Source organism: Neolamprologus multifasciatus, chromosome 3 (assembly GCF_963576455.1).
Source record: "Neolamprologus multifasciatus chromosome 3, fNeoMul1.2, whole genome shotgun sequence".
In the NCBI taxonomy this organism is placed as follows: domain Eukaryota; kingdom Metazoa; phylum Chordata; class Actinopteri; order Cichliformes; family Cichlidae; genus Neolamprologus; species Neolamprologus multifasciatus.
The window spans coordinates 7,933,172-7,960,610 of NC_140441.1; the positions used below are offsets into that span (position 1 = coordinate 7,933,172).

The following is a 27,439-nucleotide window of genomic DNA, read 5'->3' on the forward strand; positions in this document are numbered from 1 at the left end:
CTTCATGTGTGTGTGTGTGTATACAACAGTTTTATGTTAATGTATAATCCTTAATATGTTTTGTTTGTGTGTGTGTGTGTGTGGGGGGGGGGGGGGGGGGGGGCGCCAGAGGGAGTGTTCGCCCAGGGTGCCAAACAGGCTAGGACCGCCACTGGTTACAGCACTTCTAAAAGTCATACCACACCTGACATCTGGGCCATACAAGCTCAGCCTATACCATAGTCTAGATTATTAGCCAAAATTGACCAAAGTAAACTGCACATTTGGACCAACCAATGCTATATTAATATTCTTCAATATAAATATATTTTCATATATGTTTATCATGTAACAGTTGAACCTGATCTTGAATACATGCTGTACAAAAAAGAAATAACAAGAAAAATGATTAAATAAATAAAAATAATGGCTGAAAGATTTAGGAGTTTCAGCTCCTTAACATGTGACACCCTTTTTTCAAACAGACCAAACAATATTGGACAATTGACTCAAAGTGTCAAACAAACAAAGTGTTTGTTACTGATGATGTGACACAGGACAGAAGCAGCTGAATGAGGTGTTCAGAGACCTACTGTCTGCTTAAGTCCAGCTAAATGTTGTCAAACTGATTGGATAGAGATGACTTATCAGCAGAGTTGTGTAGTCCATTATTGTCCAATTTTTAAGCTATGAAGACCAAAAAGGGGTTTCATGAAATCAGCAAAAGTCAACACAAGATCTAGAGTGTGATTAGGACTCGGGCTCATTTACATTTCGATAGAAGCCAACTGAGTCAATCAATGAATAAAAAGTTGAAAATATTAAAGTTGTTACACATATATGCTGGTTGGTTAATCAGTAAAGTAGAGTGAAAGATTTCTGCCTCTTTCTCAGCCTGTGTTTTTTTGATAGAACTGCTAAATGACCAGCTCACATGGGGAAAACAACTATTCCTGGAAATGAAGTTTAGCTGCCTTAATTACCTGTGGAATTCTTTATCTGTCAGGCATTGGGAAGTTTCCCTGTGATTATCTGGAATACATAGATTGCCTGATAATTTGTCAAAAAATAATAATTTAGCGTTGTTCTTGTGTCTAATGTTTTTTGAGAGATAATGACTTGGAGCTCTGGATTTGTGTCTCCTCCCAGAATCAAACTGAGACTCTATCACGTGTTAGATAAATGTGGAAATCATTACAGTGTAAGGCCACTCTGTAGACATGAACCATGATGGAAACAATCACTAGCAGACTTACCTTTATTTTGGCTTTCTTTCACCATGATTTCTTCATAAGTGATCTCACCAGTTTGAGTAAACAGCAGCTGGATCCCTCCCTGCACAATAAAGGACACACAGAAGACATCAGCGCAGGCAGAACAACTCATAGCAAAAATGCAAATGGCCTCATGTTACAAACATATTTTATGAGGAATACCTGGAATATGAATATATTACAACTTTGCATTTTAAAGATTTTGAAGAAAAACAACACTCCATAATGTCCTCCTCCATTATATATATCAACCGTAATCACAATCAGCAACAATCAGCATCAAACTTAAACCAAGTCAGAAAGACTTTTGCCAAAGGAAGCAATTCTAACAACTCAGCAGTTATACATTTTATGTCTTTAGGTTTTTGTTTTTTGTTTTTTCAGTGTTTAGTAGTGAAATTTATACAAACCTTTCAAAATCTTAAAGTTTGCATTAACTGGGCGGTGGCCTCTTTGACAGACAGGTTGCTGATGACACAGGCAGTAGGCTGTAGCTGTGAGCTGTCTGCTACCTAATGGGAATCCCCCGTAGTGGACCACTGGCCTACTGTACCGTCTGAGCTTTTTTAATGCAATTTCTATTCTGGCCAATAATATGGCTGGTGTGTAGTTAACTGTACTACCAGACTATTCACAAAGTCTGAGCTCCAGTTTTGATGGTTAGTTAGCAGTAATTAGCAGCCATCTGTGTCTGACCACATAATATCAATGGATTTAGCTTAAAACAAAGCTTTTCTAAATACAAAATAGTCACTTTTGGTTGCAAAAACCACCCCTTTCCAACAGTGTTCCAATTTTCTAAAATAACTCTTCTCTTCTGACAGATCTGATCTCAAAACAACAAGAACTAGACCATGAAAAAAGAAAAGAAAAACCCAAAAAAATCAACATTACCTCTGCGTTGCTTGACTGGTTGTTTTTGACAGTGCGATGTTTTGATGTTGCAGTATGTCATGTTTTCTTCTGCTGAAATGAACCAAATTTAAGATCAATTACTGTAAAAATTGTCACTGGAAATTTACTGAAGAAAAAAAAAAACATTTTGTCAACATTCCTACATTTTAATGTATTGTAATAATTGTTGTTATTGGTGTGATTCAAAATGGCACCTGTGGTTGGCACGCCATCTACCGCTCTCTCTTATTTGTCTCATTTTATTGTTTTTAGCCAACGTTGTACAACATCTCAGTTCCACACTGTCTTGTGATTGCCAGACACTGAAAATAGGTTCATGGCCCAAAGTTTTAGCTCTGCTTGGTAAATGTAGCCAAGATTCTCTGCCTCCTCATCTGGAAGCAATACCATTGTGCTGGATTCCCATACCACCGCCACCATCTACGCGCAAGGAAACGGGGTACCTGTGGAGGTCACCTCGCTAAGCTGACACTCTGGATTTCTTACCTTCCCAACAATCTTCACTTCATTCATCAATCTTTTCCATGAATCCTGGTGCCATGGCGTGGACCCTGTGGACTCCTGGTTGGTTCCCTTTGTTGGCTCTATCAAGAGGAGCCCTCTTCAATCCCTGCCTCTTTGCCATTTGCGTTGGTAAGGAGCGACTTTATCCAACATTCGACCTGTGGCTCAGGTTGTTGCTGCAGGGGAAGTCTCCGACCCAGCTCCCCTCAGGTTGGGTTTAATAAATGTCAAATCAGTGGCAAATGAAAATGTCTTTTCTTCCCATGCATTGGATTTCCTCTGTCTGACAGAAACTTGGACTTCACCTGGTGAGTTAAGCACCTTTTCTTAACTACTGCCAGCTGGCTTTGCTTATTTTAGCGCTCCAAGATCTTCTGTTTGTGCCGGAGGGTTAGATGTTGTTTTTAAAGCACACTTAGCCTTTAAGCAGCTATTCTCAAGAAGATGCTACACCACCTTTGAACTTTGTTTGTGTGAACTGGGCCACTCGCTGCTGTGTGCAGTGGTTTAACTGCCTCCTAAATATAATAATGATTTTTTTTTTTTTTTTTTTTTATCTCAGTTCTCTGACATTCTCGCTGACAGTGCATCACAATATGACCAGATCCTGCTACTCTGTGATTTTAATATTCACATCGCTCCTCTGGATTTATAAAATATCTTTGGGACATTGAAAAGCACCTGGTTTGCTCCTTGTTGCTCTGGGTGCTGCTCTTAAACAGGTTGCACCTGTCCAACGCTGTTGAGGCTTCGGCTCAAATACAGCAGAGCATTTTTCTACACTGTTCGATCAACTTGTATCCAGTCGTTCTAAGTTGTCCAGCTCAGATGGATTACTCTTTCATCTGGACTGTCATGGTCTGGTGAGTCCTTGGGTTTTTCCACTCAGTCACAGTTCCACCACTGGGTAGAGTCGTTGCTTTCCTGCATGTCTCCACACCTGCTGGCAATTGAGCTGCCAGTGCTTAAGACCAGTGCTCACCAGTCCTTTTCCTCTTTGCCAAGTCTTCAGCTAACCACACTATCCTGTTGTCTACCACCTCCATCTCCTGGCAATAGGCGCTTTCATCCTGAAGCTGGTTTGTGCTTGGCAGCTCTTTGTGTCACAGCACCTCTCGGATTCACTCACCTGCTTGCCCTCCTGTCACAGTACTCAATCGGGCCAAAACTGCTCACTCTGACCACTCACTCCTTCTTTGCCATTCCTCCACCTGCCAAAAGTTCAGAGCCTCCAGGTCATGTTTCCTGCCCCGTGTCCCTGTACATATCCCCTCGTCACAATCCTCTGGTGCTTTGTTAAATCAACTATTTCTCATAGTTTAGCATCACTCCTGTTTACCACCATAATTGAAGTCCCATGTTATTTCTCATAGCTCACAGTATTTGTCAGGCCCTAGAAAATAAAGTTCTGTTAATTACACTCATCCTTGCCTCTGAGTATGATCTGCATTTGAGTCTGGTTGTCGGGTTCGGCCTCGGCCGTAACATGGACTATGGAAATCTGTTCTTGATGTTGTTGCTTCTCTAAGCTTTGGAATGATCTCCCTTTTCACATCTGTTTCAGTGGTGGTCTTTAAATCCAGGATAAAAACCATTTAAAAACTATGCATGTATACATAATGGAACATCTATACACATGTAAAACCAGGAAGTCTCACCTTCAGGTTTCCTGTGAACACATCGTCTCACCAGCAGAACCAGTAACACCAGTAGAACCACAACACAGACTGATCCAACAGATGACAACACATAGAGAACAGGAGGAGAGAGTGGTGGAGGAAAAATGATGGAGGTGGAACCAGGAGGAGAGGTGGATGTAGGTGGAGGTGTGGATGTAGGTGGAGGTGTGGTGGTGTTTCTCTCTAAAATGAAGCAAACACAGTCATTAAGTTGTCGTCACATTGTGAATGTTGAAAGCTGCAGAAACACAGACAGGTGAGTGTGTCACCTGTGACGGTGATCCAGCTGGATGGAGACTCTCCATGACCGCTGATGTCACACTTGTAGAGGCCTTCATCAGACCTGGAAACATGCTGGATGGTCATGTGACCTGTAGGCTGCTTCCTGATGAGGGAGCCATCTTTATAGAAAGCAGCTGGGAGGTTGGAGGGAGTGGTCTTTGTTTTACAGAGCAGAGTGACGTCATCTCCCTCCATCACAGGGAGGACAGGACTCTGCAGGATCACTGATCCACCTCAACACAGAGACAAACTACAGCATTTCATCCATTTACACACAGCTTCATCAACACTAACTCCACACACTCAGCTTACCAGTGACTGTCAGGTTAACCATGTTACTGATGGGACCCTCTCTGGACTCACACCAGTAAACTCCACTGTCATGAGGCACCATCATACTGATGTTACAGGAAGAACCATCTGGTTTTCCCCACCCATCTCCACACTGAGTCCTCTGTTGTTTGCTTGTGTTTCTCCTCAGAGTCCATCCAGCAGAGCTGTCGTCCTCCTCACAGCTCAGAGACACCAAGTCTCCTTCAAAGAACTGAGAGCTGCTGGGACTCACAGTCAGACGAGCTGTGAGGGTTAAAATAATTGATTGATTATTAAAATAATTAATAATATTTGAGCTCCATTGTGAAACATGAACACAATCAGGTCATATCAGTGAGCATTTCTCAGGTTTAAACTGTGACAGAAGAAGGTTACTGACCTTGGTTTGTTGTGCAGCTCAGCAGTGAGATCAGAACTAAAGAGAAATGACACTCAGGTTGATTTGAGGTGAACATAAAGAACAACTCCACACAAACAGCTGACAAACACACAAACTTATTTCTCTGATGTATCTGCTCATTTTCTATTTGATGCCAAGTTTGAAGAAAAAAAATGAAAAATAGTGTTTAAATGGTGGAAGGTCCATCCACATCCATCCTCTTAAAGACTTCACCATGAGGGAGAATAAAAGTATTTGAGTGGCCAGTAGAAAACATTAATCACCAGCTGATGTTTGGACTGACTACCACTGCACCTCTGTGACACTTGTACTGTTAAATATAATTTATGGATCATTTAGCTTCATTAACATTTCTCAACAAATCCAAACCTTTCTGGAAAACCTGTATGGATATTAAAGTATTTGCATAGGTTGGAGTCTTCACTGCTTTCTAAACAAGTTTGATTTAAAATAGACTTCTTACAGTGATCATAATGATTACAATCATGTGAACGGAATACACAGATTTTATAGAAAATATCCACTACTTATAATAACCCAGTAAAGTCATGTGTCCACTGTCCAGCTTTGTTGATATAATGAGTGAATGATTTGATCTTTTCACTGCCTGCTGTGTTTCCTCGACTCCTGAGCAAAGATAAAGAGTCAGTTCAGACCTGCAGTTGGTCCTCGTGGTGTTTTGAACTTGAATTCAGCCTGATTTGTTTTTCATGTCTTCTCCTCCATCATCAGTTATCAGGAGAGCAGACAGTCAAAGTACAAGAATTCAAACAAACACAGAGATTCTACTTACAGAGCAGACACAGCACAGATGTTTCCTTCATCGTCCTTCTCACTCATTTGAGCTTTTTTTCATTTCTGTCTCTGACACCAAGTAAAGCCCGCCCTCTTCCTCTGAGCACCAGCTTTCTATTGGCTCAAACACAGAGGTGGGGGACTCACTTTTTCTAATTACTAAAGAGACATCATCGAAGCTTATTCATAATATATGAGTTGCAACTTTTTGTCTGTTTTCCCAAAATACTTTAAAATAAAACATTCATTGGTTAACCAAATGAAAACAAAGTAAAAGCCCGCCCTCTTCCTCTGAGCAGGAGGAAGAGGGCGGGCTTTACAGTGTGCAAACATGAGGCAAACAAAGTGTGGGTGAACTTTTTTACTTGTAAAAAGGAAAAAAAAAAAATTAAAAGTGTCATTGGTCCAGCGTCTGTCACTCAAAGCTTTTTAACACAGTCCTCTCTCGTGACATCTGGTGGCAAAAAACATGAGGAACAGTTTGAATCTACAAATTAAAGTGTACTGTTTCATTATGGCTGCCCACTCTACAGAGCAGAGTTCACAATTCTGTTTGAAAGTCAGCCTTGTGTTGCTTTGAACATGTATTGTTTCGCATAAAAAAAAAAAGTCTAATTGCTTAAAAATAAATGTTGTCAATAAACTTCTTTAAAAATGTGCCATGGTGTGGTCTTCCTTTGCTTGTGACTTCTTGATGTTGGTAAATACAATAGATGAAAATACCTAATAAACATTTAATATACATATAATAATGTACAACACATTATGGAGTATGCTTCTGCTTCGAGGTCCTGCCTCCATCCTGACACAGTGCTTTTGAAGCACTGTGCTGTTTTTATTGACACACGTGCCACAGCATCAGCTTCAAGTCGCCTATGACTAGTTAAAGTTTTCCATGTCTTTCATTAGTTTTTTCTTATTTTATCATTTAGTTTTTCACCTTTCTTCGCCTGTGCCTTTGTTATTGTGGTAGTTAGCAGCTAAAATAAATATCTCACTTTTTCTTAAACTTTCGTCCTGTCTCTCGTGTATCAGCTTTTGGGTCCGATCCTCAGACGCATTGGCCATTCCAGCCATGACAAAAAGTATAACTATAAATACACAGCAGTTCCTTGTTCTTTAATCAGTTTGATTTTATTGATCTGTAGTTTGGTTGCTGAACAAATCCATGTCCATGTAGTTATGTCCCCCTCAGTGAGAGAGGCAGATATGAGCTGAAACACAGGAATCAAACCAGGGACGCTGCTGTTATGGAGCTGAACTGGAACCATTCAGACACTGAGGCCCTCTGAACACATTTTAATTACAGCTGTGCAGAGACACACTGATGACTGACTGGAACACTATGATTCACATTTTACATTAACACCATCCTCACACATGTTTATATATGGCCACTAGAGGGAGATGTTGGACTTTAAACAGTAACATGGATACAAACAGATCGTCAATGAAGTTATTGTTAAAAAAATGAATAAATAAATAAATAAACTCCCTTCTGTATAATAACTGCCTTATCGTAATGGAGGGGTTTGTGTATCCCAGGGATCCCAGCGGCTATGTTGTCTGGGGGCTTTTTTCCCCTGGTAGGATCTCCCATTGAAAACTGGTCCTCGTTGAGTAAACATGAGATGTTGGACTTTACACACTAACACTAACATACTCAGCATGTTCTGCTCCTAATATAATGGTAGTGTTTTAAATAATTTTGAATAAAGATGAGTAAGACTGTGCCTGTTCTTCCTGCTTTAATTCCTTGAATGTAAAATGAAGAACAGTAGTTCCAGAACACAGTGAACATCCTTTGCTTAAAATCCTGAAACATCACTTGACTATCGCAGTTAGACAAAGCTAGTTAAACTTCATCAGTGTCAGTCTGCTCAATAGGAAAGTATTGTTTGTCATTTTCACCTGTTTTGGAACAAAAGAAAGTGCTGCAATCACAAGACAACCTCCAAGGGCCAATGGCGTATTACCATACTTTAATAATGTAGTGCAGTTGTTCTTTTTCTTCTTATAAGTCCTCTTGTCATCAGATATCTTCATGAGATGAGTACCTGCAGTCCACCAAGGTTTTTCAGGTAGTCCAACTTCTCCAGGCAGGCACGTCCATATGTGCTATATTTCTAGTACAGCAATGTACTAGGAAATTGCTGTATTTCCTAGTACAGCCTCAGGACTGTGGAGGAGATATAGCTTGTTGGTGATCAACATCTTGAATGTTGTTTCTCCAGGTGAGCTAGTAGTTTCTGTTTATGTCTCTGAAGATGCTGTTAGACAGCTGTCACCTCACTCCTGTTTCTATCTCTTTTCTACTGGAGGACACAGCTGTGTTCCCTGTAATCTTTAGAAATCATAGGGTGCATTTAAAGCAGCTGAAAAAGCATCTCATAAATAGCCTATAACCTTGTTTAAATGACATGTGAGTGTTCTGCTTCTGTTCTTGGAGGTCAAATCAACATGTACAGTATTACATACACATGGACCTATTAAAATCTAAAATGTATGTACTCTTTCATTTCTAAAATGCTGCCAGATTTGAACTATCAAAGATGTACACATAATCACTTGAAGTGCTGCTTTTTATAAAAGCTTCAAACTGTGAAGTGCCTGATAAGGCTGATCTGTGTGAATCCTTTCATGTCAGTGCAGGGTTCTCAGAAGAAGTGTGTTCAGGTTGTGGTGCGAGCATGGGGCTCAGCCTCCTCATGCCTTCTCCTTTTGAGTTAGACACCAGGACCTGCTTAGTTTTCTGTGCTGGAGACATGAGCTGAAAAACTGCACAATAACACAGTGGAAATAAATACTGAAAACTGTTGATCTTGCACTGCTGCGTGCATCAGGTCCATTGTCACAAAGGCTTGTTCATCATCTCCAGACCTACAAGCCAAGTATCGGCAGAGGTCTCTGTACTAGGGTTCAGATCTGCACATCTGACGATAAATGTGCCATTGTGACACTGACAACATGAAAAAGCATGCTTTCAGTATGGAGATAAATATGTGTCAAAAAGGTTGATGATGATCAACAAGCAAAGATTGTTCCACTGTTCTTCACACTATGACTTGAATGCAGCTGAAATTTGTGGATCTGTGTGAAAGTGCAACGTTAAATTTGTCTCAAAACATCACATGGGCAACGTGATCGCTGTGTATCAGGCTATTTATTACATGTATTTATGGTTCTGTGACCTTTATATTATTACAAATTTGTAATAAATATCTGTATATATTTTCCACCCTGAGCTGATGTAGTTTTGTTTTCTGCTCAGGATCGGATGTCTGTTTGCTGAGTACATACAGTTTTCATGATTATTGTTTTTATTTTAAAATTATTGGGCCACTGCTATGTTTGATTTATTTGAAAGTGGGCTGTTTTATTATTTGATTAATTTTCCACAAGCTCTGAACTCAAATAGACAAAATGATTTTCATTTCAAAGTTGGCCTGCACGTGCCAGTGTAGTTTTTTTTCTCCTCTTCAAAGCATTCATAAAAAGTGCAGACAGGTTTTCTTCTTATTAAGACATCTTATTATTCTTGTATTAAACATATGTATAGGAGCCGATTAAGCTCACTGGGACGAGCAGGTTACTGTATGAGAGCAGCTGGCCCGGGTTTGAATACAACTTGTGGCCTTTTGCCATGTCTTCCCCTCTCTCTCTCTCTCCCTTCACTTTCCAGTCATTCTTCACTGTACCTTCTGAATAAAGCTGAAAAAGGCCAAAAAAAGGACGGTCCAAATCACATGTTTGTTTGTTTCCCTCTGGGTATTAGGTTGGGCTAAAATGGCTCTTTTGATGGTGTAGGTTGCCGACTGATGGTCTAAACCATTTGTTAAGGAAATGTGTTGCCCAAGAAAACTGCACACATGCATTATTTGAACTAAACAATGCTGATATATTTTAATGTTCCTGAACATATCCTTGAGCTATAAGAGGTTTGTTATTTTACAGCTGTGTGCAGGCAAAAGAGGACCCAAGATGCAGATTCGTTGAGGCGAAACATGAACTCAAAAGCAGCTTTATTGCTGACGGGAAAACAAAACAAAAGCCTAAACTGGAAAGCCAGAACAAAAAAATACAAACACCAGGCAAGACACAGCATGAGGGGACAACGCGATGCTGACCAGATGAAAACACAGGCAATGAATACAAGAGGAAAATGAGGGAATGAGGACCAGGTGGGCAACACAGCTGATACAAATTAACTGACGGGGCCAGGGCGATGCAAAACTAGAAACAGACTGTCAAAGTAAAACAGGCACAGAGATAAACCTATACTTAACACCATAATGATAATCAGAGAGCACAACCAAGGAATCAGAACCGAAACCATAATAAAAAATAATACAAATGCACAAGACAGAAGATGCTGGGTCACAATAACCCAGAACCATGACAAGGTTGAATTGATGAGCATGTGTGTGTGTGTGTGTGTGTGTGTGCGTTGGTTAGTTAAAGTGTAACTGCCATATCAAACCAACATGAACCATGTTCCCACCACTTTGTTGGTAAGTTAATGTAAATTATATTCAAACCCATGAAAACTGAAACAGTGAAAAAAAAAAAAAAACCTGCAGCTTAATAAAAGTCAGAAGTAAATTTACTTTAATATTGGAAAATGTCATAAGACACTGCGTTTATGTAGATTTCTTCCAGGTTATGTGACAGTGACACAACACTGAAACCATTAGGTCAAAGTGGGAAATTGCACTAGCTAATATTTCAGGAAATAATTTTAAAATATAGATTTAAGAAACCATGAAATTCCAAAAATTAAAGGATGTGCTGTGTTTTTTTTATTTGTTTGTATTTTTTCTGTTTGATGGTTATTGTTTTTCAGCTTGTGCAGATTTAATAATTTTTTGGCAATTAAAAATTAATCCAGCTCAAGCTGTGATGTTTATTGTGTTGAGAATCAGAAGCCTTTATTAATCCCTGTGAAAACGATGTGTTCACAGTTGCTGTGGTCTCGGCATCATCCTTTTTTTAGACAACATCCGCCTCTGACACCACCTTCAGAGAGTTAATTTCCATCACCACTACGTTACAGGCTTTGTGGATAAGTTTTTTTTTTAGTATGTTAGCATCCGCAGCCCTCAACCAACTGATCAAGCATGCAACAGTATAGCACTGCACACAACAGTCCTGAACCTCAGAAGATGGCAGGTCTCTGCAGTGACTGTCTGAGGTATAGAGGACGGTCCCTTGTGGTGTCCCTGTGTTGCTGAGCACCTTTTCAGACAACAATGTTGAAGACACACATATTGTGGTCTTCCTGTCAGGTAATCAATAATCCAGGACGCAACAAGGCTACACCCCTGTCACCCAGGAGGGTCGGCCTGATGGTGTTGACTGTACTGGAAAGGTTTTTAAAAAATGACCCTTGTGGTGCTCGCTAGCCGGTACAGATGGGTGTAGATACAACTGAGCATGTTTAGTGATGTTGAGAAGCTTCTGAAATGTGCTTTGGTTTAGCCGATGAAATCACAAGTGTTCCTGTAATTTCTACATGATGTTTTCTGTAAAAACAGCTAATCTGTTTAATAATGATAAAAATAAAGTGGTGCAGTGATTAGCGCTGCTTCCTCACAACAAGAAGGTCCTTGGTTAAATCCATTCATCTCTGACAACAGATTAAAAGCGTTCTGTGTGGTGTGAAAGGACCATGATAATCCAGATGTTTGGAAGAATCTTAAGTGGTTACTTTTGAGGTTATTAGTAAAAGTCAGAGTTCAGAGATGAATGATGGAACTACAACCCATCTGTCTGTAGAGCTTGTGGATGCATCTTCATTAGAAGAGAAAGAATAGTATGCAGTTATTCAGTCCAAGTGGATAACTGCATTTAAAGTCTGACTGGAACAAACCTGTCAGATATGGCCACTAGAGGGAGGTGTTTTAGTTTAGAAGCAGATAAGCAGGTCATCACTGATGCTTCCACAGTTTATCCCAGAGCACAAGCAACACATCTAACATGTGCAGTGAACAGTAGGACCACAACATTTCTTTTTTCAAAACAACATTGTAAAAATGACTTTTACTTTGAAACCCTACTTTGAAAAAGGCCTAGGCACATACGGACCAGAGCTGTGATGAAATTCCCTTAGAGGAAATTCCCGGACTGTTGTTATGAATTGGGATTATATAAGAAGTGACTGAAGCACGCGTGGTTAGCCTGAAATCTATCCATCCATCCATCCCCTTCGGCTTATCAAGGTCATGCATGAACTGGAGGCTATTGTAGCTCCCACAGAACACATATTGAATCATCAATAATGGTAATCACACTAACTGCATGTCTTTGGACTGTTGGAGGAAGTACCCGGACAGAACCCACACAGAAATGGTTAGAACATGCAAACTCTACACAGAGAGACCCTGGCAAGATGGTGGCTTTAAGCTGGGACTGTTTGTTTTGGGGTTTTATTACTAATTGTTTGTTTTATGCATTAAAAAAAAGATGGTGTATCAATTCTGGAAAACCAAACCACTACATATTTTTCCCATCTGATACTTTGGTGAAAGTATCACAGTAACAAAGTCAGACTAAAAGTGCATTTATTAATGACGCAAACAAACTAAACCACTACCAGCATTACAAAAGCAGGGTGACCTCATTGTAAGCATTAAACATATTAGCATACTTGTATTATCATTGCTGAATTTAGATACCTATATCAATTAAGATTACATGATTTTTGAAGTATGTGAGTCTAAATAAGCCAAAGAAACACATAAAATACACAGAAAGTCTTTTGAACATGTGGATGTCCTGTGGTCTGAGGTGCTGGGGGACCAGTTAGAAACCAGCAGCTGGACGTCAGTGGTTGGACTGGTGGACTACTTCAGTGAAGAGTAGACGACGTCTGGCTCTGGTTTAAAGTCTGAACACAAACACACACAGTTCAAACAACAGGAAACATGATTACTGTCACGATCCTGGGTCTTATGACCCAGTGTTTTGAGTTTAGTTTATTTGGATCTTTATATGATTAAGCTCATGAGGTTTTCTAGTTCTTTGTTATTAGATTCCCCTTGTGTCTTCCAACCCCTGTTAAGTCTCCCCTGCTCTTCACGTGTTTCATGTCTGTTATGTTGTCAAGTTCATGTAGTCATGTCTGCGTTTCATTATGTTTCCTATTTTATTTTCTAAGAGGTTCTGTTTTGTTTTACTCTTTCCCTGTGGCGTTGTTATGTCCACGTTGTGTCTACTGTGCCTTTCTGTCCCTTGTTTCAGGTCCCTATGTTCTGTCTTCTCAGTTGCTGTTAAGTTTGCATGTCTAGAGTTCAGTCAGTGTGTTTCCTGTTTTACTTTGAAGGTCCATGTCTCATGTGAGTGTTTCTAGTTTTGCTTCCCTTGTCTCGTCCAGCCTGATTACTCCCAGCTGTGCTCTCCTTCTGTGTCTCATTCCCTCTTTAACCCTCTGTGTATTTAAGCCCTGTGTTTCTCTTTGTCAGTGTTTTAGTCTCCCTCATAGCTGTGTGATTGGCCATGTGTTTTCATGTATGATTTATTTGTAGTTTTCCCCAGTTTAGTTTTGTTCTTTGTTTCCTTTCCAAGCCTGCAATAAAGCAGTGTTTTGAGTTCACTTTTGTCACGGTGAGTTTTGTGTTTGGGTCCTTCTCTTGCCTGCACACAGCCGAAGCATGACAATTACAAGCTTTGTAGTTCAATAAAGACCTCTAATCTCCACCTCTCTGCGTCACACACAGTCCGAGTTCAGACACAAATCAGAGCACTGTGAAATTAGCAAGTCAAACAGGAACCCGAAGAGCTGAAATTAACTCATACATTTATACCTAGGGTCAGTTTGAAATCACAAACAAAAATAAACCCGTCATGTACTGGACTGTGGGAGAGAACCTGCACATTCACAGGGAGAACATGTAAACTCCAGACATTAAGGCCTGGATTTGAACTCAGGACGTTTTTGCTGTTAGGAAACAGTGCTAACCATCACAAAACTGTGCAACCCTGAGCACAATCATTGTTAGCTTATAGTAGAAATGGGACCTGGCGGCCCTCAGAATCTGCTCTTTCTGCTGTGCAAAATGCCCCTTAAAAGCTGATGAGGCATTGTCATCACCCCGGCTGGCATGCTGACGGACAGCATGGACACCTGCATTGATGAATATGACAACTTGAGATCTAGGGGACAGAGTTTCAAAATGATACCAAGCTCATCTACTAAAAATCTCTGACAAGTTCAAATTTCAGTATCATTGACCTCAAAATCAGAAGTCAAGTTTTCTGAAAATCTGTAAATGCAATAAATTGAGCTCAATGTGACAAAGGATAATGAAAGTGATACCACAGGTGTGTCTATCAGGAGGCTGATTTGTGTTTGTAGTCATCCATTTAGAATTACAGAATCACTTGAATTACATGTTATGTGACATAAAACTCTTAAGTATTGACTATTGCTCCCACCTTCTCCAAGAGAAGGGTCCATGTCTCATTTAACAGGAACAGGTTTGTGTGCTTGTTCAGAGATGAGAAGTGTGAGTGTGATATCCTTCACAAATCTGAGATCTGAAATTGAGTCATGATGTGGTTGTGTTAGCTTAGGTTAGGAGGATGTCTAGAAACTTTGAATAAAGGCTATTATTCAAAGTTAAAAGTAAAGAGCAGTTGTACCTGGGCCTTCTTTGTTCAGATGGTTTCTGGTTGGTAAGTTCTCACTGCTGAATGGACTGCAGCTGAATGTAAAATAAAACACATTTAAATGACTGCAGGTACAACAGCTACAGCATTGTGATATTATCACACTAGAGCAAAAGGTTTACTATTATTTGTATTATTATCATAGTTTTTTCTAAAGTTGCATCAAGTTTAACTGACAACTCTTTATAAAGATTAAAACCTTTTGTAAAGTTTCCATTTTTTTAACAGCTCTGCTGAGAAGCACAGACCACCACAAAGAACTGGGGAGAGTTTCTGAGAATAACAAGGTGGACAACCACAAACACACCTTCTTCTTCCATTGCAGACCGACGCTCTTTACCACAGAGCAAAGAGCAAAAATCTTCTCACAGCACAACCACTTTAAGTGCATTGAGGAAACTGTTTTTCTGATTTGGTGCTATATAAATAAAACTGAAATGAACTGAATTATGATTGGCCAAATTACAATGCACTGCAGTGAGACGCCGCCTACGACTATATTTAACTAGAATCATTATCAATATGAATGGATTTGTTTTACATATTAGTGTGTCAAAGAAACTAGCAAAATATTGTTGTTGTTAAGGTGACACTCAGAATGCAAATATATATACTGATGTAGATATGATTTAAAATGCTATTGTCATATAAAAAACTCAAAGGCTAAATTTGAAATAAATAGTGAATGATAAAAGAAGATCTTAATCAAATGAATTTATCCTTTGTGTGCAGAGTTTCCAAGTTATGTCTCAGTGTTCCCTCCTGTTAAAATGAACAGCTCTGTGTTGAAACACCTGCAGCTGAAGTGTTTTCTTTCTATCAGAAACAGGATGCTGGACGACTGCAGAGCTGTTAGCTTCAGTTAACCACAGACCACAAACACACAGTCCAACTCACAATGAACAACACTCAGTAAGTACAGTGTGAAACACACATGGTAACATTTGTCTAAGTTAGCCAATGTTTAATCAAAGGACACAGATTATAATAAAGGTGTGGACTTAATTGTTATGATTTCAGGCTTTTGATCAAAAATAGTTTTACTGTTACAATAATCTGCATTTCTAGACTTCTGAACATCCCTCACTGCTTCATAATGTCCTCAAAATTCATCATATCACCAAAGCCATAAACAACCTTCATGGACTAAATCTAATTCTACCTCCAGTCAAACACTCAGCGGCAGTCTTATATTGACTCTGAGCAGAAATGTGCAGTTGTTTTATAACCTCTGCATAAATGAAAGCGACACAACAAGGGCAGATGCAGAATCACCAGACACCATCTGATAAAACTTGATTCAATGGTTTGGTGACTTTGTCATAGAAAATAAATAAATAAACCCTACTGGTAGGGGTGGGCAATATAAATGATATACAATATAAACGATATAAATTTGGCCAACGATAGAGATTTTGACTATATCGCAATATATAATTTGGAGATGATAATGGTTTCCGCCGTATCGCAATCGACCAAAACAGGCGGAGCTTGATGATGTCATCAAGCTCCGCCTGTTTTGGTCGAAAGCATCGCAGCGGCTAAAACCATTATCATCTCCAAATTATGGCAGGCGACAGTCATTGAAAAGAGATGAAGCACTTTTGAAATATGGGGAAAGCCAAAAACTGCGCTTCCTCCACGTCCGTAACATTGATTTATTAATGTTGAATTCTCTCACAGCTGTTCTATTCCCATGTTGTTGCAGGATATTAATAACTAACCTCGCATTGTGGATGAATAATCTCAGTTGTTCTCCTGACTGAAGTTTGGCCCGTGTATAGCATCCTGCTATGCGACTGCATTTGTCCCTGACCACCAGAATCCCTCGTTAACTTTTATCGAGTGGAAAAAAAGTTGGCGTTCATCCTCCAGCTTCACTGTGCTAATGTTATGCTAACATAGCTGTGTCGCTAGCAATCACGTAGCACATCATTATATACCAGCTAGTCCAACTTCAGTAACCCTGCAAACGCCACTGCTGTTTAGTTTTCTGTCTTCATTTATGTTGGAAGTAGCAGAGCTGTACGTTTGAATTAGTTTCAAAAATCTCTGTCAGAACATGGTATGAAATGTTTAGGTGGAAACTAGCAAGCTAACTTCCTGTTAACGTCTAACACCGTTAAATTTAATAAATTCTGTTTTCATGGATGTTAAACTTAATTGTTACACCCGATAAAGCAGCAACAGTGATGATTTAATTAAAGATGAAAGAATTTAGACCGTTTTTAACTCTTAGTGTTCGTTTGACTTTGGGACCTGAAGTAGACGGAGCTTTGGACCCAGATTACTCCATGAAGCTCCTCACTACGGCAGCTGTAGTGCTCTGACAATCCATTAAGCAGTGCGGCTTACCAAAGTTGTACTAAAACATTTTTTAACAGATTTCTGCTCGCCAAAATCGGTTCGAGGTCAGTAAGCACAACCAGAATTCATACATAAGGCACACTCTCAATTTTTTAAGAAAATTAAAGGATTTTAAGTGTGCCTTATAGTGTGGAAAATACGTTATACAGAAGAAAATAATATATCGTGATATATATCGTTACCGCACATGCTTCAAATTATATCGCGATATGAATTTTAGGCCATATCGCCCAACCCTACCTACAGGTTATACTTCTACTCTTTATGTGTGAGCTGGTCTTCTAGTTAGGATTTTCTAATAAGTCTTCATTAGAACAATAAACAAACTAAGCAGAAACTTGCAGAGGTGAAAAGAACAAGTGCAAAAAGCTGCTGTTCCTCTAATAATCACTTTCCTAAAGTAATTTATTACCCAGAAAGTAATCAAGGAAGTTACCATAAGTATATTGAATCCATCCTTACTATCATAAAAAAGAAGCTGAAACTTTCTGATGTTTATATACTTTGTGTTTAAGCTGCTGATTGGCTCTTTGAGAGTGTTGCAACCATCCAGTTTGTTACTACAACTTTCAAGCAAAATATGCCTTACCTATTTATGAATGTCCTCACATTATAAAACATACCACACATCTACTCCCAAAACACACACAGACACAAAAAATATAAAAACCCAGTAAAGGAAACACAACGATACCTCTACTTTGTATTTTGACAGCATAGTACATGACGCATGTGATGATGTCATCTTCTCCAGCTTGTTGATCTGCTGAAATTTTCCAAAATGAAAAATATTTCAAATTAAATATCTAAACAGAGATTACATTTACTAAAGTTGTTACTATGATCATAATGAATGTGAACTTTATTCTACTAAACAAACTCAGACATGAAAGGTCAGGAAGTCTGAGTCTCACCTTCAGGTTTCCTGTGAACACATCGTCTCACCAGCAGAACCAGTAACACCAGTAGAACCACAACACAGACTGATCCAACAAATGAAAACACAGAGAGAACAGGAGGAGAGAGTGATGGAGGAAAAATGATGGAGGTGGAACCAAGAGGAGAGGTGGATGTAGGTGGAGGTGTGGTGGTGTGTTCCCCTAAAATAAAGCAAACACAGTCATTAAGTTGTCGTCACATTGTGAATGTTGAAAGCTGCAGAAACACAGACAGGTGAGTGTGTCACCTGTGACAGTGATCCAGCTGGATGGAGACTCTCCATGACCGCTGATGTCACACTTGTAGAGGCCTTCATCAGACCTGGAAACATGCTGGATGGTCATGTGACCTGTAGGCTGCTTCCTGATGAGGGAGCCATCTTTATAGAAAGCAGCTGGGAGGTTGGAGGGAGTGGTCTTTGTTTTACAGAGCAGAGTGACGTCATCTCCCTCCATCACAGGGAGGACAGGACTCTGCAGGATCACTGATCCACCTCAACACAGAGACAAACTACAGCATTTCATCCATTTACACACAGCTTCATCAACACTAACTCCACACACTCAGCTTACCAGTGACTGTCAGGTTAACCATGTTACTGATGGGACCCTCTCTGGACTCACACCAGTAAACTCCACTGTCCACTTGATATGTGTTACGGATGTTACAGGAAGAACCAGCTGGTTTCCCCCACCCATCTCCACACTGAGTCCTCTGTTGTTTGCTTGTGTTTCTCCTCAGAGTCCATCCAGCAGAGCTGTCGTCCTCCTCACAGCTCAGAGACACAAAGGCTCCTTTAAAGAACTGAGAGCTGCTGGGACTCACAGTCAGACGAGCTGTGAGGGTTAAAATGAAAAAGTGATTATCACTGTTTGCTGTTGTCAAGAGTTATAATTTTGTAATTATTGCTTAATTTCAACAGTTTTTTATTCAAGATTCATTGTGAAACATGAACCCAATCAGGTCATATCAGTGAGCATTTCTCAGGTTTAAACTGTGACAGAAGAAGGTTACTGACCTTGGTTTGTTGTGCAGGTCAGCAGTGAGATCAGAACTAAAGAGAAATGACACTCAGGTTTATTTGAGGTGAACATAAAGAACAACTCCACACAAACAGCAAAGCTATATGTGAAAGGAAATGATGACTTAGGACAAGCTGATGGCATAAGATGTAAGTACAACTCCGGTTTCATATGCAAAAAAAAAAAAAAAAATACAGCGCTAGCTTACGTGGTTGCAGTTCTACAGGGATTTAAAAATAGTTACGCAAAATGGAGTGTGCCTACTCCCACTGGTTTTAAAGGGTTAAACACAATTTATAAATCATTTCATTTTATTTTTATTAACATATCTCACCACATCCAAACTTTTCTGGCACACGCCATACCACATTTGTATCTGAAAAAGCATGTCAAGAGCTACTGTGAAAAGTGCAAGCTAATCAGCAGCAACTCCATGTTTGGACCCAACAAGGTGACTGGAATTTGCCTAGCTTTGCTAGTGCTTTAATATAAAGCCATTCACAGATGGGGGCATGCCAAAACATTCTTGAACTTTTTGACTACTTTTTGGATAAAGACAAAATAATCAAATCTCTCTCTCAGCAAGAACTGTTCACAATCGCACCATCATGATAGCAAAACAAATTGAAGCAACACAAATGAAGGACATAATTGCAGAACCATTCTTTTCTCTCACTTTAGATGAATCAAGAGACTCAAGCTGCTTATCCGAGTTCAGCGTGATTGCAAGGTAGGCTGTTGGTGACACAGTATGTGAGGAAAGTTTTGCTGTTTCAAGTCTTTCACTGAGCGCGCTAAAGAAAAAAATCTACTGATGGCTAAACTTATTTCGGTGTGTACTCATGGTGCTCTGTGATGGTGGGGGAAAACAGGATTCGTAGTGCTTCTTCATGAACATGAAAAGAGACGTAAGTTTTCACCGCATCCTACATCAAGAGCCGCTTTGTGCTCAGATGCGTGGCGAGCAGCTTGGTGAGCTGGTCACTCGGGTGGTGTAGTTTTGTTGTTGCCCAAGCGTTAAATGATCGCCAGTTTCAAACACTGCTGGATTGTGGTCTGCAATGTGCGTTAGTTGTCAAGAGGGAAGGTGCTCAGCCGTTTCGTGGCTTATCTGAGTGAAATTAAAAATGACGAGCATTCTGAGTGGCTGCTGGAGTTCTGCTATTTCGTGAACATGACTGAACATCTGGAACAGTGTGAGGACTTATCAAAGTGTCTGAAATGTAACACTCCAACTTCCCCTTTAGTGTGTTTGTTGGGCAGCTTAGATAATGTCAATACAGAAAAGAATATAGCCCATATGGTTTTCACTGCCCTATGCATAGCCAAGAAAACAGTCAGCTGAAGGCTGAACAGAAAATAAAAATCTTAATTCTAACCAATAAAGAAATATATTAGATTACATTAGTCTTGATACAGCCTCTGCCACCACATCAGATCAATTGCTCTGGGCTCCTTTGATCAGCTCCATCACCTAGTGGAGGTGGGGGGTCACAGTTTGGTCCCACCTTCGGTGTTGTGATTGGTGTGGGGGTAGAAACAGGCTTGGGGCGTCGGGGGATTCCCCAGGAGCATCTTCCTTGGGGGGCTCAACCCAGGGTAGCGGTCATGGCCTATTAGGGGCTCTGTTGGCTCTTAGGTGACGGTTTCCTCGTGGCTGCGTGCAGCGGGGCTAGGGGAGGGTCTGTGCTGACGGATGTGGGTTACTGACCTGGTAGCCTGGCTGCCCCTGGGTGGGTCCGGGACGGGCGTGGGGTTCTGGGGGCGCTCTGTCTCTGGGCTGGGGCCCTGGCTGGGCCTTGGGGGCTTGGGTCCTGGTTGGTATGTTGCCGGGGTTGTGGGTGAGTGGGTGTATGGGGGCCCAGCCCTGGCGCAGGGTGCCGCCAGTGCATTGAACCACCTGGGGGGCTCTTCAACTGGTGGGGGAGGTTGTTACATCTTGCAGGAGCTCTCCTCTCTTCAGGAACTCTCTCTATAGGAGGGGGAGATACAGGAGAGGTGGAGGAAGATCTCAGCCTGGGCGTCTATTGTCTTGTGTAGTCTGGAAGATGAGTGGATGACGGGGTGGGTGCAGTTTTCTCTGTGGTGGGGTCGGGTGGGCTGTCCCGTGCTCTGCTGTTCTGGGCCCTGGTCCGGATGGGCCTGGGCCCCCTTTCCCTGGCGGGTTGCAGAGTATGGGGGTGCCTACTGGGGTCAGCGGGGGAGCTGGCCCCAGGGAGGGGTCACTTGCCCCTCCCTTCTTTCCCGCCCCATCTCCAGCTGCCTCCCTCTTCCTGCTCCACCACAATCACCCACACATGCAGGGCCTTGGGGTAAAGGTGTGTCACCAGGGTGCAGGGGAGGCATCCCCCCCTCTGTCCCCTTCTGGCTGCCTGTGCCTCAATTTTATCTCACAACTTAGACATTCACATTACTTACACTCTCATAACACATACATATAGGATCTTGGGGGTGGGCACGCTACACGGCATCCAAAAGACCATCAGGGTGTACACCTCACCCCTGGCGTCATTGCCCACCTCTCAATTTTAAATACATGTAGACATTGAGGGCTATCAGGAGGGGCTATGTGCAAGCAAGCATCAACACTACATATGAGCGGGCGGAGGGAGGTTTGGAGTCTTCACAAACCCGTTCTCTGCGGCCTGCTGGAGGGGGAGCGGGGGGGCTAGCAGGAGGAGTTGGCCGTCCGATTGGGGTCTGGAATGTGGGGCCTCCCTGCTGCTGCGGATTCGGGGCGGTCTGCTTCCCTCCACCCCAGTGAAAAGGGTAACACCACCTCGGTCTGGGTGCAGTTTCCACCTCCAGGGGCAAGGGTACCTAGACCTGGGGCTTAGAGTACGCTTGGGGAGTGTGACTGTGTGTACAGTGTCTCTTTATGTCTGTCTCCACGTTGGATGAGTGTTTAGTAATTGCATATAACATAAACAGATTTTTAGATGGGAAACTGTTCTTGAAGTGCAGAGAGATTACTGTGTGTGTACTACACCACACAGTAATTGTGTGGTGTAGTCAATAGTTTTGTAGTTTTGTGTAGTCAACAAGATTTGCGCTAAACGTCACAAATCTCTCACATCTCAAAACACCGCCCTCACTCCTAAAACTTTCCCCCTCCCTTAACAACTGTTGCAATATCATTTTTGATTGGTCGACATGGTAAATTTTTGGTACGTTTTGGTGTTGTCTTTGCTCACAGGCTTTCGAGCGTTTTCCTTATAAAATGCCTTTTTTACCGTTTCTTCCCGCAGTAAATATAAACAACGACAGTATTCAGGAAGAAAACCAAACATCTGGTTTTCCGTGGCCTATCAACACAAAATCAAAACTGGTATAAAGTCCACACTTTTCCGTCAATTGTTCTTTCTGTCCTGCTCACATCTCCGATGGTTGTACACGTTGTCATTAACATGGCTTCACTCCACATCAGCCACGCCGCTTTGCTAGCTAAAACACCGGTGTCGGCACATAAGGACGCTGTCATAGCCTGTCAACGACGTACCATATCACCCTATTAGAGCACTTCACTCTCACACTGAAGGCCTACTTGTTGTTCCCAGAGTATTTAAAAGTAGAATGGGAGGCAGAGCCTTCAGTTTTCAGGCCCCTCTTCTGTGGAACCAGCTTCCAGTTTGGATTCGGGAGACAGACACTATCTCTACTTTTAAGATTAGGCTTTAAACTTTCGTTTTTGCCAAAGCATATAGTTAGGGCTGGACCAGGTGACCCTGAATCCTCCCTTAGTTATGCTGCAATAGACGTAGGCTGCCGGGGGATTCCCATGATGCATTGAGTTTTTCCTTTCCAGTCACCTTTCTCATTCATTCTCATTCATATGTGTTAATAGACCTCTCTGCATTGAATCTCTGTCTCTCTTCCACAGCATGTCTTTATCCTGTTTTCAGGGCGCTCTGTAGCTCTGTACTTTTATTAGATCGAACGTCTGCTTTTAATACGGTGACCATAACATTCTCCTTACAAGGGTAGAATATGTTGTTGTGCTTAAAGGTAATTTTCTTTCATGGTTTAAGTAAACGCTATCTGACAGATCCTTCTCCGTCACCATGGGAAAATGCTCTTCCTCTTCTCATGCTGTTAACTGTGGTGTGCCTCAGGCATCTGTATTAAATCCTACATCTTTCTCCCTGTCCATGCTGCCCTTGGGACTTGTCTTCAAAAAAACATAACATCTTCTACCACTGCTACGCAGATGACATCCAAATCTTCTTCTCTTAAAATTTGGATGACCCGTCTCCATTCTTGCCCTGTCTGCGAGAGGTTAAAGACTGGTTTTCCCATAATTATCTTACCTTAAATGAACGTATTTAACGTATTCATCCCTTCATCACTTCTAGATTGGACTATTGCAACTCTCTTTACCTGGGCCCCCAACTTTCCCTTCTTCAGTGCTTGCAATTAGTACAAAATTCGGCAGCACGCCTGATAACTGGCTTCCCATCAAATATCCTATTGATTTTAAAATCCTTTTGCTCACTTTTAAACATTTAAATAACTTAAAACTTTAAATAACCCTAGCTACTTGATCTCCTTGACCTGTATAACCCAAAGTTAATCCAGCCAACTGCTCTTAATACAACCAAGGTCTGGTTTAAAAGCCAGAGGTGACCATACCTTTGCTATTGCCGCTCCTAGACTCTGGAATAATCTCCTAGTTGATATCCGTACATCGGAATCTATTCAATCATTCAATTAAAAACCCACCTTTAAAGCAAATTAGTTCGACTTTCACTCGGCCTGCACTACACCATGTAATTGGAATTGTAAATTGGAATTTTACTATTTGTTTCCCGTTCTGCCCGCATTGCTGTACTATTGTGAAGCATTTTGATGTATGCTAGTCTTTTAAAATATGCTATAGACATGAACTTTGATTGATTGACATGTACTTGTATTTATATTTAAACCTATTGTATGGCTCTCATGGAGTTACATTTTTAAAATATGGCGTTCACGGCTCTCTCAGCCAAAAAAGGTACCCGACCCCGTCTTAGAGTGATCATAATGATTACAGTCATGTGCACTGAATACACTGTGATTATATCGAAAATATCCACTACTTATAATAACCCAGTACAATCATGTGTCCACTGTGCAGCTGTATTAATATAATGAGTGAATGATTTGATCTTTTCACTGCCTGCTGTGTTTCCTCGACTCCTGAGCAAAGATAAAGAGTCAGTTCAGACCTGCAGTTGGTCCTCGTGGTGTTTTGAACTTGAATTCAGCCTGATTTGTTTTTCATGTCTTCTCCTCCATCATCAGTTATCAGGAGAGCAGACAGTCAAAGTACAAGAATTCAAACAAACACAGAGATTCTACTTACAGAGCAGACACAGCACAGATGTTTCCTTCATCGTCCTTCTCACTCATTTGAGCTTTTTTTCATTTCTCTCACTGACACCAATTAAAGCCCGCCCTCTTCCTCTGAGTACCAGCTTTCTATTGGTTCAAACACAAAGGTGTATTCCATTTTAAAATCAAACTGATTATATATTTTATCTGTGATCCCCTAAATATTCCTCAGTGCACACGGATGAGAAGACATTTTTTTTTAGAAAATTTCTTCTGCTGTCAGGGAGCTGTAGTTTGGTTCATATTGTGGACATCTAGATCACATGTTCATAAGTTTATCATTCATCACTGCACACACAACTGCACTAGTCTACATGTTTTTGGTATATATATATATATGTATGTATGCATGGTGTAAAAGTTTTATTACTCTGACTATAACACTATACTATAACTATATAAATATTGATATTATCAGTTATATTATATTGCTGATTTTTAATATACGTTTAAAACTTCTCTCATCCACAAATAAACAAAAAGTTTAGATGAATTTATGGATGTCTTCTTGTCTGAGGTGCTTGGGAGACCAGTTAGAGACCAGCAGCTGGATGTCAGTGGTTGGACTGGTGGACTACTTCAGTGAAGAGTAGATGACATCTGGCTCTGGTTTAAAGTCTGAACACAAACACACACAGTTGAGTGTTGAGCTGATGGCGGCATGGCAACCATGGATGGTTGAGCAGGCTGTTATGGGCCGATGGTGGCACTCACAGCTTCTAAGCCTCTAACGGACACTGACAGAGGCATGGAAGATACATATGGCTGGACAGACTCCTCAAAGCCCCCAGCGGAGACACATGCAGTGCCAGCAGGTGCGGAGACCCCTGGCTGAGGCGAAGCAGGGTCAGCAGACGAGGAAAGAGCAGAACCTCAGCCGGCCTGTAAACTGGATCAGGGAGTAACCGGGTCCTAGCCCCCCTCACCCAGCAAACTAATGCAGGTGCAGTGATGGCTGGACGATAGCTGCCCTGGACACAGAAGCACAGAGAGGCAGAGAAGCAGGCTAAGACTATAACAGTCTGTGTTTTCAAACTTGGAATTAACAGACTCTGTGTTTTTAGACCAGGAGTTAACAGACTTGGAGTCAGTAAGTCCTGGCTCGGGAGGAGGAGAATGAACAGTCTTTTTAGCCCAACAAATCAGCAGCTAGGAATAAACGGTTTTAGATTTGATGTTCTTAACAGGTTTTGAAGAGTGTTTACGTTTTTGGTATTAACCATCTCAGGAGGAACATGAGAAAATAAATCATTTTCACTCCCCACCAGGAGTTGCTCGGTGAAGGAAGAGTGTCGGTGGCATGAGTGCTGCTTTCTCTGGGAAAGGGAATTGAGCTGTGCCTCCAGTGTGCAGGACAACAGCACCGAAGCTGAGGTGTGAATGCCTGCAGACACCTTGAACAAGGTTTGGATACCGAAAAAAGAGAAACAAGCTTTATTTATTTATTTATTTATTTATCCAAAATAATTATTATTATTATTTGTTAACTTCTAAACCTGACACGTTTCAGTTTTTTTGACCACAGAATGCAGGATATGTTACAGCAAATTTATAACTCTTACTTCCCATTGTTTTTGGAAGTGCATTATTTGAATTATTTAAAATGACAGAAAAACCTTTCCTTTCTGAGAGATGTCCAGTTTGATATCCTGAACCTTTATAAGCAGTTTACCACCTCTGCTGAAAAACATCTGATTAGAAAGGACCTGTGGGTGTTTCTGAGAAAATGGAAGGCAGTCGACCACAAAGGTGCCATCTTCTTTTAATACAGACTGAGACGCTTCACCACAGAGCAGAAAGCAAACTTGTTCTCACAACATGAACACTTCTGTCTGCCAAACCAGGACACACTGTGGTGAGAGGTCTCATCACAGTAAAACTACAGTTAACTAGTGTCAACAACAGGAAGTTGCTTCTGTGGTTTCAGAAGTGAAAGTAATGCATTGTATCATAGTAGGTTAAGCCTGGTCAGTTTTTCTCCTTAGGCACCTTGTACTGACAAAGAAGTCTTCCTGTCAACAACTTGTTTACATTTTAAATCCTAATCAACTCTGAGGGATTTAATGCTCAGTTATGGCACTGCCAAATGTCACAACACAAGGTCCAAAGTGTTCCAGAGGCTGAAACCATTAGTTGTGGCCAAATGTGTTAAAAAACCACATTTGAAATAAAACAAACAATCTGGGATATTTTATTCTTCCTAAAACACATATGTGTTTCTCAACATCATTCTGGCAGAGTAGTCAATATAAAATGAATACATTAAATAAATAAATAAATAAATAAATAAGTAATGACTTGAGTATTTTAAATAACAGTGTCACGGTACTGGGTCATGAACCCAGTGCCTTGGGTTTATTATTGAACTAATAGTTCCAACTATTGTCTTGTAATTGGAAGGTTGCTGGTTCGAGCTTCGGCTTGGACAGTCTTGGTCGTTGTGTCCTTGGGCAAGACACTTCACCCGTTGTCTACTGCTGGTGGTCAGAGGGCCCGGAGGCGCCAGTGTCCGGCAGCCTCGCCTCTGTCAGTGCGCCCCAGGGTGGCTGTGGCTACAATGTAGCTTGCCATCACCAGTGTGTGGATGGGTGGATGACTGAATGTGTAAAGTGCTTTGAGGTCCATAGGGACCAAGTAAAGCGCTATACAAATATGGTAAATGGCCATTTACCATAAATTTATAAATTAAAAATTATAAATTTAATTTATAAGATTTATTTTATTTAAGATCAGCATTCACAACCAGCCCTTGCCAGATCGTCTGCTAACCTATGTTAGTGCATGGCTCCATGTTTACTCATGTTTTTCACAACCATGTATTTACCTTTGCTCTCTTGTGTCTTCAGTGGTTCCTTGGAAAACTCTGTCATCGTCACAGTAATATCACTCATCTGGATGCTGGCCTCTCCTCAC

The 27,439-nt window shown here is 41.0% G+C and overlaps 1 protein-coding gene across 1 annotated transcript; it reads right to left on the bottom strand.

The window, feature by feature from the left end:
* Window positions 1–2,654: 2,654 nt before the first annotated feature.
* Window positions 2,655–27,396, bottom strand: LOC146521383 (Fc receptor-like protein 4). The gene is made up of 4 exons (XM_085148962.1): window positions 27,351–27,396; window positions 18,707–19,009; window positions 18,382–18,627; window positions 2,655–4,534 (listed from the first exon to the last, which is right to left on the bottom strand). Exons 1-4 carry the CDS (start codon window positions 27,394–27,396, stop codon window positions 4,275–4,277), a joined length of 855 nt encoding a protein of 284 aa, XP_085005088.1. The 3' UTR covers window positions 2,655–4,274.
* Window positions 27,397–27,439: the final 43 nt, after the last annotated feature.

Excerpts from the sequence above, each read along its gene's own strand:
- LOC146521383 (XM_085148962.1), bottom strand. The coding sequence starts at position 27,396 with ATGACAGAGTTTTCCAAGGAACCACTGAAGACACAAGAGAGCAAAG. Across the intron at positions 19,010-27,350 it reads GAAGACACAAGAGAGCAAAG|CAAACAGTGATAATCACTTT; the intron begins GTAAATACATGG and ends TCTTGACAACAG. Across the intron at positions 18,628-18,706 it reads GGTTAACCTGACAGTCACTG|GTGGATCAGTGATCCTGCAG; the intron begins GTAAGCTGAGTG and ends CTCTGTGTTGAG.